Source organism: Oncorhynchus gorbuscha, linkage group LG13, assembly GCF_021184085.1.
Source record: "Oncorhynchus gorbuscha isolate QuinsamMale2020 ecotype Even-year linkage group LG13, OgorEven_v1.0, whole genome shotgun sequence".
In the NCBI taxonomy this organism is placed as follows: domain Eukaryota; kingdom Metazoa; phylum Chordata; class Actinopteri; order Salmoniformes; family Salmonidae; genus Oncorhynchus; species Oncorhynchus gorbuscha.
In genome coordinates, this window is record NC_060185.1 from 42,397,649 (window position 1) to 42,411,471 (window position 13,823).

The 13,823-nt window shown below is 43.5% G+C and overlaps 1 protein-coding gene across 1 annotated transcript; it reads left to right on the plus strand.

Annotated features, from left to right (window-relative positions):
- Positions 1-3,208: 3,208 nt before the first annotated feature.
- meis3 (myeloid ecotropic viral integration site 3) lies at positions 3,209-12,481 on the plus strand. Its single transcript, XM_046294580.1, is given in 14 exon segments — positions 3,209-3,714; positions 4,138-4,222; positions 7,398-7,470; positions 7,473-7,536; positions 7,743-7,917; positions 8,091-8,141; positions 8,294-8,344; positions 8,538-8,687; positions 8,910-9,018; positions 9,316-9,461; positions 10,416-10,492; positions 10,842-10,900; positions 11,080-11,166; positions 11,320-12,481. Coding segments are annotated over 13 exon segments (1,245 nt in total). The 5' UTR covers positions 3,209-3,714; positions 4,138-4,210; the 3' UTR covers positions 11,511-12,481.
- Positions 12,482-13,823: the final 1,342 nt, after the last annotated feature.

The window sequence follows — 13,823 nt, forward strand, 5'->3', positions numbered from 1 at the left end:
TATTTCATATACCTTTAACTATTGGATGTTCTTATAGGCACTTTAGTATTGCCAGTGTAGCAGTATAGCTTCCGTTCCTCTCCTCGCTCCTACCTGGGCTCGAACCAGGAACACAACGTCAACAGCCACCGTCGAAGCAGCGTTACCCATGCAGAGCAAGGGGAACAACTACTCCAAGTCTCAGAGCGAGTGACGTTTGAAACGCTATTAGCGCCCTCCCCGCTAACTAGCTAGCCATTTTACATCACATCGTTACACCAGCCTAATCTCGGGAGTTGATAGACTTGAAGTCATAAACAGTGCAGAGCTGCTGGCAAAATGCATGAAAGTGCTGTTTGAATGAATGCTTATGAGCCTGCTGGTGCCTACCCATTGCTCAGTCAGACTGCTCTATCAAATCATAGACTTAATTATAACATAATAACACACAGAAATGAGAGCCTTAGGTCATTAATATGGTCGAATCCGGAAACGATAATCTCGAAAACAAGACGTTTATTCTTTCAGTGAAATACGGAACCGTTCCGTATTTTATCTAACGGGTGGCATCCATCAGTCTAAATATTCCTGTTACATTGCACAACTTTCAATGTTATGTCATTGCCAGGCGGCCCAAACTGTTGCATATACCCTGACCCTGCGTGCAATGAACGCAAGAGGAGTGACACAATTTCACCCGGTTAATATTGCCTGCTAACCTGGAATTCTTTTAGCCAAATATGTAGGTTTAAAAATATATACTTCTGTGTATTGATTTTAAGAAAGGCATTGGTGTTTATGGTTAGGTACACGTTGGAGCAATGACAGTCCTTTTTCGCGAACGCACACTGCATCGATTATATGCAACGCAGGACAAGCTAGGTAAACTAGTAATATCATCAACCATGTGTAATTATAACTAGTGATTATGATTGATTAAGTTTAATGCTAGCTAGCAACTTACCTTGGCTTCTTACTGCATTCGAGTAACAGGTGGGCTCCTCATGAGGCAGGTGGTTAGAGCGTTGGACTAGTTAACTGTAAGGTTTCAAGAATGAATCCCTGAGCTGACAAGGTAAAAATCTGTCGTTCTGCCCCTGAACAAGGAAGTTAACCCACCGTTCCTAGGCCGTCATTGAAAATAAGAATGTGTTCTTAACTGACTTGCCTAGTTAAATAAAGATGAAATAAAGGTGTAAAAAAATATACAGATTTCCGATAGTTATGAAAACTGAAAATCGGCCCTAATTAATCGGCCATTCCGATTAATCGGCCAACCTCTAATATCTAACGATACACACAATTCTAAAAGTTTTAAAAAATCATTAAAAATATATAAATATTAGGATGAGCAATGTTGGAGTGGCATTGACTAAAATACAGTAGAATAGAGTACAGTATATACACATGAAATGAGTAAAGCAGTATGGAAACGTTATTAAAGTAACTTGTGTTCCAATTGTAAGTTACCAGTGATTCCATGTCTAGGTACACAGGCCAGCAGCCTCTGAGGTACAGGGTTAGTAACCGGGTGGTAGCTGGCTAGTGACGGGAGTCCCTTCAAACTGCCAGTGCTGAAGAGGTGCTAGGCTGAGGCTATAAAGTGGCAATCTGCATCCATTGTTTGACTTTTAAATTAATGATATATAGGCTGCCCATTGATTCTTGAAGAATATATGTTAGAAATGCCTCATATCCTGAGTTCAACTGTCGTACTCCAACAGAACCCAAAATACATAGGGTGGCCGCTTTGTTGTTGTTTCAACTGCAGATTCCCCCTTTAAGTCCCGAGGCTTTACTTCTAAAGTCACTGCATTGGTGTCAATAATGGGATGACATGGACTTCATTGAAGCACAAGGGTGTGCTCCCACAAGGGAATAGTCTAGTGGTGCATCCCAACAACACCAGCAACCTCATCAATATGTTTGGATCTTGCACAATAATGGCTTGGATGTTGGACTGACAAAGATAAGGGCATAGGGCACAAGTCCCAGTCTACCCCCGAATTTGCTGCAGTTGGCTACTATGCACAAGTAATCTCTTCATGAAGCCTTACACACAATATTGAAACACGCACCATACATGCATCGATTACATTTATGTTTGTAAAATGTTGCCTATTAAATGTATACATTATTTTAACCCATGATGACGAACATAAAACAATCAGAATATAAATTGAAATGGATGTATCCCTGTCAATCAATTCGAAATATCCTATTAAGCCGTGTAGTTCGTGACTTTTCCTTTCCGTTCACATGTTTCATTGATGCTATGGATTCAATGTTAGTTGGGTCTAAAGGCTATGATCATCGCTATTGTGAATTGACCTCCCGCCGTGTTAAAAGGCAGCAGATTGGTTGATGTTACGGCGCTCGCTGGCTGCACCCTAAGTCATGCCCTAAAGCCGCCCGCGGTGAAGCCTTGCCCCGGCCCATGTGCCTGCAACCGCGCTGCCGATTGAAGTTCGGCCGCCTGTTGGTCCCTCGCCGCGGGAGAGGGGAAAGAGAACCGTTTTGAATAATTATTATAGAACTTTATAGTCATTTACAACACAAGACGAGGTCCACGGAGCTGTGAAAGTTTCCCCTCCAGTTAAAACGAGAAAACACGATTTTTAGAAGGATAGCCTGGTTTTTACACATCTTCTGAACAATAAAATGACCTGCTGTTCCAAGCAAAGTGGGGACATTAGGGCACTGTAATGGAGAAGACATATCAATTACATTGATTCAACAAAAACCCACTACTATAGTCATCATCGGCCAATAAATGTATTGTCATAGGCCTATCCTATTGAAAACTATGCATGACCTGATTTGTCATCATACAATAATGTTATCATGCGTACAAACGATAGGACATTCAATAGCCTATTCTATAATTACTTTTATGATACCAAAAATGCACTGTGGGGGGTTGTTCTAGGGTTGTTAAATTAACCTGGCTATACAGAAATGTATCAGAATTCTGAATTGTGCGGCCAATAACCAACATGGTAATTTAGCCTATCAGAAAGAATCATCAGCATTTTCTGTGAATTGTACTTAATTTGACATGCTACTCAAAACAACAAATGCAGTTACTGAGAGTTGGGATACCGCAGATGCTTGAGGCGAGTGTTGGAAACAATACGGGCATTACTTAATAACGATTGTATGGCGCCCATTAATAAATGCGCGCACTATCCTGCAGAGTATGGAATATAAAGACGACGAGATAATATTTAGAAAATGCTGTGCTCGCGCTCAAATCTTGGAGTTATCAGATATGAACTTGTCATGGCTTAGCAACGGTGAAAGGGAGCGAATAAACTGTGCCAATGCATGCTATGTGAGTGTAGAGCGTGCCATTGGAATAAAACGAGGGGATCCTGGGTTTGTAATGCGCGAGTGTGTGTGATAAGAAGGTGGGGGTTAGAGACCCCGTCGTGTTTTGACCCCCCAAACAACTCCCAACCACCATCTCTCCCCTCACCGTCTCTGCCTCTCTCAATGTTTAAAGCAACATCGCCCATGTCGCTGTGAAAATTTCCAGCCTGTCGCGACAGCCCATGGACAGCGAGAACGGCCAGAAAGGACGCAATTTCTCCTCACCAAGCATCTCGCCTGCGAGCCGGACCCAAAGACATACCGTGCGGACCCACCAGCGCGCTCTCGAAACCGAAGCCAATGCAGGATACCACGAGCACCGCCTGAGAGTGACTATAACCTACACGTCAAATCTAGGCTTCGGTGGGATATTTTATGAAATCATATTTTTCTACAATAGTGTACTGTATTTCTATAATCTTTGATGCCTACATGTAAAATAGCCTAATGGTTTATATGTTCTTATTCGTGATAGCTGTTCAATACACATCGCTTTTATGGTCGTGCACCTCTAAGTTTGGATCATAAAGCTGCTTGATTGCAATAAAAGTAACGATTCGATTCACTTCGGAATTACATGTAGTGTATTGTAGCCCATAGTAGCCTCGGCTATTGCTATAGCCTAATCACGGTACACTCAGGGTCGGTCAACTGTTGTTTTTTATAACCAAACCCCTTCTTAATTAATAATGATGAGATTAAAGGTTTGATTCTACAACTGTTATAATTTCCCCTCTATTAGTATATTAAAGAGCGATTTATTTTCATCAAATAATCTGTATACAGGAGGCAGAACGCCTGCGCTGGGTCAGCCGGTCTGGTCTCATCCTTCCCAGAGTAGGATTGGCTTCCGTGTCGCATGGATAAGAGGGTATGATGGCTGTTTACTCTAATTTACTGCATACTTTACACTCACTCATCATTTGAAGTGCCACGGTAGTGCGTATCCTTCTCTCCAGATAATAATCTTGCTAGTTTGGTTATTATGTAGAATTTTGCCTCTTTGCTCGGTCCTTACGTGTTGTTGTAGCGCCCCTCGCTGCCTGTCTCGCCTCCCTCCCTGTCCTCCCTCGCTGCCTGTCTCGCCTCCCTCCCTGTCCTCCCTCGCGTAGGCCAAAGCTCCCAGCTATACAGGGCCAATGAAGGCAGCAGCAATATGGCAAGGAGTTCACATCAATCTATCAGAAGGAATAACCTTATTGACATAATTGTGCATGCTCTGAATATTCCTTAATAGACTGACCTGACCTAAATCATTAGGGAACGTGTCGACATAATGTCAAGCAGCCCAGTTTGACATGTGGAAACATCCTATACATTTCATATAGGCTACACATATATTTCACATATATTATCTTGCTTATAAATTTGCTGTTCATTTGTCTTTATATTGCAATATAGGGTCACGTATAAATGAGCATGTGTCAGAATGATACTATTCTCATTACTTTGCAAGAGGTTTAGGACTATAAACATATAGCTTTTATATAGGGTGTACAACGTCTCCCTTGATAGTCATAAACGTTTTCTGGATATCAATATGTATAGTGAAATATTTGAAATATAGGTTCTTTAAAAGTGAAAATGTGTATTTCCTGCAGCAATTAACAGTCGATTATCGGGCCATTAAAAGTGGCTGTGAAAGTGGAAAGACATGATATGTCTATATACAGTATGATGTGTAGTGAGTGTAGGTCGAGGAAAAAGAGACGGAGAGGCAGACCAAGTCGCTAAGTAGGTCAACTCGTTTGCTACAGTGAGTCCACGGCTCGCAGATCTCGTTGCTATGTGCACTATGCAGTCAGTGGCCACTCTTTTTCCATTCCTAAAGATAATTGCCATAGTAGGCTACTCCTGACATTGTATCACACACACACACACACACACACACACACACACACACACACACACACACACACACACACACACACACACACACACACACACACACACACACACACACACACACACACACACACACACACACACACACACACACACACACACACACACACACACACACACACAGCAATAACCTGCGGAATACCAAAGGCTGCAGACATAGGGTACCATCTTTTTTGAATAACTAGTCAAACTCCCATAGAGTGAACTGTTGCACTTTTCTGTATGTAATTACATGTTTTTTTAAATAATAGGTCAGATGAAATTTAGGATATTTGTTATCTGTGTTTTAATAGCACGTTCGGCTTGCAGTTGAGTGAGGAAATTTAGAAATGTTGTCATATAGCCCGAGTGTCATCGGCTTCGGGTCGTGCAAATCAAATAAACTTTTCCGGATAGGATTTTTCGGTTTACTGTAATTAGGCCTACAGATGACAATTACGCAAGCGCTTTTTATTAGCATTTTACATTTGCTTTTCGTTATATTAGTGTAATCCTGTTAAGAATGTAGTACTTTACACAAATTAAAGTCAACAAAACAGGTACTTTCTTTGTCCAATTTGATTACAATTCAGACATAGCCTATAGGCTACTTTAGTTCACTGAAACAAGGTCAAGAAAGTGTGTCAGTCAATTATCCATAATTAGCCTAATTCCGGTTATATGCAGCAATGGGAAGTGAATTTGATAAATTATATATGTTGTCCCATGCACTGTAAAATATACAGTGTATTCCACTGTTTACAATTGGTGACACTAGTCTTTCATTTGAGCATATGGCTATTAGGCGAGCTTCAATAACGGAAAGAAAAGGCATCCGTTTGGAAACCTGCAGACCATTCTGTTTTCACATAACGATTTACGAGTATTAGGCCTACATGTATGCTAAATGGAAAACTATTATCACAAACTCTATCACTTTTGATTGAAATAAGGAGGGTGTTGGGACAACATGACATACGAATTTTCATTTACGTTCCCATTGTTGCTTTTTATTTTAAACATAGGCTACTCGAATGAAATACATTGTATTTGTCTGAATAATGAAACTGTGGAATGGATTTGGTAAAATAGGCCTATAGTCGAATGTTTGCAAACTTAGTTTGTGCCAATAGGCAATCTGGTGGAAAGTGATTTGTATGTATTGAATATATTGGACATTGCAAGTTCAAACAAGTATTTGTATAGTTTAATCTAACAGGTTTATTACTTAAAACAACTACAATAACAAAATATGAAGGAAGCGCATGCTGCTATGTTATCCATCATCTGGTATGTGGTTCATTGTTAGCGTTAATATTTCTAATATATGTCATAGCCTAATGTGGTAAAACATATGTTCAACTGAATTGCTGAAAGAAATGAACTATATCGCCTGTGCCTATATATTGTATAGCGAACTAAGCTCTACTCTTTGAACTATCCTGATTACGACGAGGATTGCAGTAAATTATATTCGTATTAACACTGTAAGTATTTCTCACATATGAAGCCCTTCTCTCAGCCTCATGCCTTTTAGGAACATTTGAAGAATTAATCTTCTTGATTTTGGTGCTTTGATCAGATGACGCACAGCCGCTACAGTCGCACTGTAATCAGAGAGCTCCTGAGTACACAAAGGCGCGGAATCTGATAGTGGTGATTGTGTTAATAGCGAGTATTCATAAAACAAAAGGGGTACGACAAAACCGCAGAGCAGGTGCACGCTGTGATCACGCAGCCATATGGGACTATGATTGGCCATGCTTTAATCCAGGAGAAAACCATTGGCTTTTGCTGAAAAGCCTTGGAGACTGAAGTCAGCTACAGTTGAACACACATCAGCTCTGTAATGTTGAGAGATATATGAGACTGACAGCGAGATAGAGAGCATAGGCTCATGTTTATGTATGAATCTCTGTGTGTTTGTTTATCTCATGTCAATTGTCCCAGGGTGGATGTAGCTTTTCCCTCTGAAAAACGGCTCAGCGAGGAGCCTCTAGTCAGTGTTTATGAAGGAGGAGAGAAAATTAGATACAGCTTCGAAGTGATCTGCTTCCATATTCACAGGGGGCCTCATCTCCTAATTTCTCTCTCTCTCTCTCTCTCTCTCTCTCTCTCTCTCTCTCTCTCTCTCTCTCTCTCTCTCTCTCTCTCTCTCTCAGTATGAAGACCTGGTGCACTACTCAGGGTCAGATGGCATGCCCGTGGGGGGGTATGGAGAGGTCATGAGGTCACTGCCCCCCCTCACTATGGCCACACTGTCCCAGATTCCCTCAAACACCACAGGGACCAGATCTATGGGTGAGCAGAAAATAACTATTTCAGTGCAGAGTGTGTGTTTGTTCCATTTCATTCTAACAGTATGCATGTATATTTACTATCAGTGTGCTCTGTGCCTATATGCATTTTCCTGGATGTGTGTGTATGTATTGTGTGCATGCATGTGTGTGAGGTGTGTGTGTGTGCGTGTGCATAATGTGATAACACTGTGTGTTCTGTGTGCACAGACATCCCCTGTTTCCACTTCTGGCCCTGGTGTTTGAGAAGTGCGAGCTGGCCACCTGCTCCCCGCGGGATGTTACAGCCCTCTCAGTGCCACCCCACCTCCAAGGCCTGACCAATCACAGTGATGTATGCTCCTCAGACTCCTTCAACGATGACATCGCAGCCTTCGCCAAACAGGTGAGTTACAGCCCTCCGAGCCGGCAGTGATTCATGATTGGATTTTAGATTAGAAGTTTAATAGTCACACGTACAGGGTTGCAGGTGCAATTACAGGGTACAGGGAAAATCTTAAACTCCGAGCTCCAACCATTATCCAAATGACCGTGGACGCCGTTCCTTGTGTGTTTCAGATTCGCTCAGAGAAGCCCATTTTTTCAACAAATCCTGAACTGGACAACCTGGTATGAAAATAAATAGAAATGTATATACTGTAACAGCAAAAGAACCAAATGCTCATAGCCTACATGTGTCAACACACACAGTAACTTAGAGATCGATTAAGAATAACTCAAACGCATTGTGTTCATAGCTACCAATCTGTTCTTGTCCTCAGATGATCCAGGCCATTCAGGTACTACGTTTCCACCTGTTGGAGCTGGAAAAGGTGTGCTTCTTCACTCATCTAAAATCTATTCTCTCTCTGTCTCTGTCTCCTCTTACCCTTTATGATTCAGACTAGTGACTGCTGAAAGCAGGCAAACCAAACATGATCAGCCATCATACACCTAAACCATTACAGTACTATGCTATTTCCTGACAGCATCTCTTCTCCCTCTTCTTCATCTTCTATTCTCCAGGTTCATGACCTGTGTGATAACTTCTGCAATCGCTACATTACCTGCCTGAAGGGCAAGATGCCCACAGACCTGATTTTGGATGACAGGGAGGGCGGGTCCAAGTCTGACGTGGAGGATTTCACTGGCTCCTGCACCAGTCTATCAGAGCAGGTAGGTGACACCTGAATGATGACAAATGAGCTGAAAAGTCTCAGATTTCTCAGTATATCTCTCTCAATATGTCTCTGAAAAAAAGACATTGATGAAGCCCTATTGGGCAAAATACTTGTCACTAAAGAGGGAATAAATGTTAATATCTTTTGCTACATTCTCACATCTTTTAAAGTTAATCTCAATATGTTTCTATCTCTTTCTTTCCCTCGCTCTCTGTAGAATCAGTCGTGGTTGCGGGACCCAGATGACTGTGCGTCCACTCCACTAGGGACCCCTGGCATGTCATGTGGCCTGCCTTCACACAGCACAGACAACTGCAGCGATACGGGTACCTCTAACACACTAACTCATACACACACCTGCACAAACATACACTCATCTTTACAATCACCTTATGTTGACAACATAATCGACATACACACATAAACCTGACATCAATTGTACATGTTAACACACACACACACACACACACACACACACACACACACACACACACACACACACACACACACACACACACACACACACACACACACACACACACACACACACACACACACACACACACACACACACACACACACACGTACTGTGCTAATGCCATATCTCTATTGTCCTCTGGCAGGGGATGGTTTGGATGGGGGCGTGGCCTCCCCCAGTACAGGAGAGGAGGACGAGACGGACCGAGACAGGAGGAACAACAAGAAGAGGGGAATTTTCCCCAAACTGGCAACCAACATCATGAGGGCATGGCTCTTCCAGCATTTATCGGTGAGAAAAGAGAGACAGGTAGAAATAATAGTGAGAAGAATGACAGATAGAAGCAGAGAAAAGCAGAGGAGGGGAGCCGAGAGAAGAGGGAGTGGATGAAAGGAGGAAGGGGACATCGTACAGGGTAATGCAAAAAAATGAAGTTGAAATTATAATTAAATGACAGAGAGATAATGTGTGAATAAGACGTTAAATGTTGAATATTTCTGAACAGAGAGAGAACAATTGATGGTGAAATGTAGTAGTTCTGATAATTAGTAGGTATACTTAAAAACTCTAAAGTCCTTCTCACTAATTATGACTGTTCCAGAGGAGAGAGAGAGTGAGACCGAGAGAGAGAGTAGAGATAGAGGTAGAGAGAGTAGAGAGAGAGAGCGAGTAGAGAGAGAGAGAGAGTAGAGAGAGAGGGAGAGTAGAGAGAGATCGAGAGAGAGAGAGAGGTAGAGAGAGTAGAGAGAGAGCGAGTAGAGAGAGAGAGAGTAGAGAGAGAGAGAGTAGAGAGAGATAGAGAGAGAAAGAGAGAGAGAGAGTAGAGAGAGAGTAGAGAGAGAGAGAGAGAGAGAGAGAGAGAGAGAGAGAGAGAGAGAGAGAGAGAGAGAGAGAGAGAGAGAGAGAGAGAGAGAGAGAGAGAGAGAAGGGGAGAGGGGTTGCTGCAATTTAAGGGTCACGTCAGTTCATAGAATTTGACTTGAATTTAGATGTAATGGCAGCCATTAGTATTCATCTAATGGTTATAGGTCTAGCTGATTTATTTCATACATGATTTGGGTTTTTCATTCTACATAGATAGTGGTGGGGTCATTTGTGTGTGGTGTATGTGTGAGCCAAAATTATACATTTGATGATTTTATGGAATGATAATGTATGCCAAAAGAAAAGGCTAAGCATGCTCTTGCTGAATCTTAACCAGTTTTGCAAATCCATAATGCCGTTGTTCTGAATGTCCCTTCGCAGCACCCATACCCCTCGGAGGAGCAGAAGAAGCAGCTGGCACAGGACACAGGACTGACCATCCTGCAGGTCAACAACTGGTCAGTACCCCCCTGATCAATAACCAATGATCAGCTTGTGTGTTTTACTACTGTACTGTGTCCCTCGTCGCTCGGTCCTTAGCGTGACCTTCACTGACCCCATCAATACTGATCAATCCATTATCACCCAGAGATCCATACGCCCTCTGTTCTAAATGTGGCTTGACGGTGAACCATGAACGGGTTTAAGTGGTTGAAAAGTGAAAGGTTAATATCCTACGCGTTAGTCTTTTTCCCCATTAACTGGTGTTCTCTGCCTCTCCCGACTCTCCTTCTATTCCATCCTCCTTCTCTTTGTGTTCTCTGCTTCTATTCCCCCGCTTTTTCGTATCCCCTTTTTCCTCCCCAGGTTTATCAATGCAAGACGGAGAATAGTACAGCCCATGATTGACCAGTCAAATCGCTCAGGTAATAATACCATGTTATTATCACCGTATTCCCGCTCTAATGTATTGTTACTGATGTAGCTATACATTCCTAGGTTGTATGAATGCTATCGGTGTGTATTTTGAGTGACTATGTGTATAGCTGATCTATATGGACATTCAGGCTAGGTGAATGATGTGGGTGTGTGTTTGGTTGACCAGGTCAAAGCGGTCCTTACAGCCCAGAGGGAGCAGCACTGGGGGGCTACGGACTGGACGGCCAAGCCCACCTGGCTCTCAGGGCAGCAGGTAAGAGACAGAGATAAGGACGACTGGGCCATGTTCATTTAGGCAACAAAGAGAATAAAACGGACTCATTTCAGTTTTAAAAGGTTTCGCTATGGTGGACTAGTGTTTTAGGGTCATGCCAGTTGGGCTCTCTCTCTCTCTCTCTCACCACAGGTCTTCAGGGGATGCCGTCTCTTCCAGCAGAGTACCCCGGGGCCCTGCTGTCCCAGTCTGGCTACCCCCACGCCGGCCCAACCCTGCACCCCTACCCCGGCCCCCACCCCGCCATGCTGCTGCACCCGCCGCCACACCCCCACCCCGCCGATCCCCTTATAGGCCAGGGCCTGGACATACATGCCCACTAACTGAGAAGGAAGGGTGTGAAGGAGAGGGGAGAGAGGAGAGGGGAGAGAGGGGCCATCCTGGAGGAGATGGGGGCTCACACACCAGCCACACGCTAACTAACGACAGCATGGCGCAGTCCAAATGTTTACATTCCCTGACCTCCACATAGTCACTCAACCCACTGTCTGCAACATTCATACACTGCCCTTAACATACCACCGCTGGCCCCTCTTATACCATCAATAACATACTTACATTCCATCTCACAGACGTAGACAGACACACACCATACTGAGCCCTTGAGTGTGAGCCAAACCCTCTTCAGGGTGGAAGAGGCGAGCGTCCTCAGCCCCTTCCGTCTCTACATACTCTATGCTGACAGTGAGTTGTCTGACTCCCAGGATAGCGCCCCCTCTAGGAGCATAGAGGAACACCGCACACGGACCACTGATCAGCCAACTTGCCTCTCTCTCCCACCTGGCCTACTGGCCAACCAAGCGGAAAGACAGAAGGACACATGTCGGACACACAGCTCCCGGTCTGCCTGTGTCACCTTAACCTCTATAACCCTCAACGCCCCTCCTCCCAGCCTTATGACCTCACACAGCCCAGGCTTGAAGTGTTGTGATTGGACAGGACGCCAGTGATGCACGCTGACCCCTCTCCACCTTATTTAATTTAATTTTAGTTTTTTAGATCTATTTTTGTATTTATGTGTGTGTCAGACAGACGCGACCTCACAAAAGTCCTGTGAACAGCGACCTTCCAGGGCGTCACTCTGCATGACTCGAATACAATATGAATGAGCTCAATTTGTCTCTCTCAGTACCTTGGTTTGTTTAAATACGTTTGGAATGAGTTGATCACTTTACCTCCTTAAGATCCTGTCAGACATGAATAGTGGGGTTTACTGTGGGATCCACATCATAGGTCAAACAGTGAACGTACGCACACACACCCACCCACCCACCCACCCCCACCCACCCACCCACCCACCCACCCACCCACCCACCCACACACACACACACCACCCACCCACACACCCACCCACCCACCCACCCACCCACCCACCCACACACCCACCCACACACACACACACACACACGATCCTGTCGAACCATTTCATGGTCCATGTTGTCTGCCATTGGGTTTAAGGAGGACAGCCAAAGGACTTTACACATGCTGCATCTTCCTCAGTCCCGTATGGGTCTGATCAAATAATTTATTTCCAAATGTTAATGATAATTGATGATAATGATGTTACAGTTATGATTATACTTATAGTATTAAAAGCTTTCTTTTGTAAAAATGTGTGAATGACTTATTCTTTGAGTTTGCCCTCTAATTATTTGCAGTTAGATGTGAAAGGTATACACAGTAGTGAAATACACAAATCGGTAATAGGTCATCTTGAAAATATGAATATTTTCTTCCTGGTACAATTACATGTTGTCACTATATGCTATTTGGCTCATTTTCAACAGATGTTTGCAGCTGCATTGTATCCCCTTCTCTTGTTTCTCTACTAGCCAAGCATCCTCCCTGACCTCTCTCCCCCTCTCCTTTAGTTTAGCTCTTTGTTTGTTTTTTTTCTCCTCATTTTCACTCAATCTTTCCACATTCCTTTCTCATTCACTTCATACCTCCTCCCATCTGCAGGGCCATGTGCAACAAGGTTCAAATCCAAGCCAAAGTGATTACTCATTAAATGTCAAACACAATTCAAATGCTGTTGGCCTGGCCTAAACCCTCCTCCTCCACCCGGCCATCCATTCAATCCCCACCTTACCCCTGTCATGTGATAGATGCAGCCAGCAGCAGGGGTCAGGGTTCATACAAGGGTCAACAGGAAATGGCCTGGCTTTCTGACCCTTAGGGCTGACCCTAAGTCCCATCACTTATTTTCCTGTCCACAAACTCATTCGCCTTGTCCATCTTGTCACGCTTACCCTCCAGACATGCTAGTCATGTCCCAGCTGTACATTTTGTCCCCAATCCGTGGACACACAGTTGGTTCATAATCTGTTGCACTGCAAGTCTATTGTTCACATCGAGCTTCCTGACCATCAGCAGGAGTTCATTTATGAATGTGTTCATCTTTCTTATTATCTTGACTATGTAAAGTGACTTTGGAGCTTGAAAAGCACTTAAAATAAAATGTACTATTATTATTATTTAAACACTATGGTCCCATAAAGAAAACAATTGACTGTATGATAATCGGAGGGAGATCTCAGAGCCAACAGACAGACAGCAGCAGTGAGATGCTATTCATACTGTTTTCGCTTTATGATTGCTTCTGATAGCTAGAGTCCGTAGCCTCACACAAACAC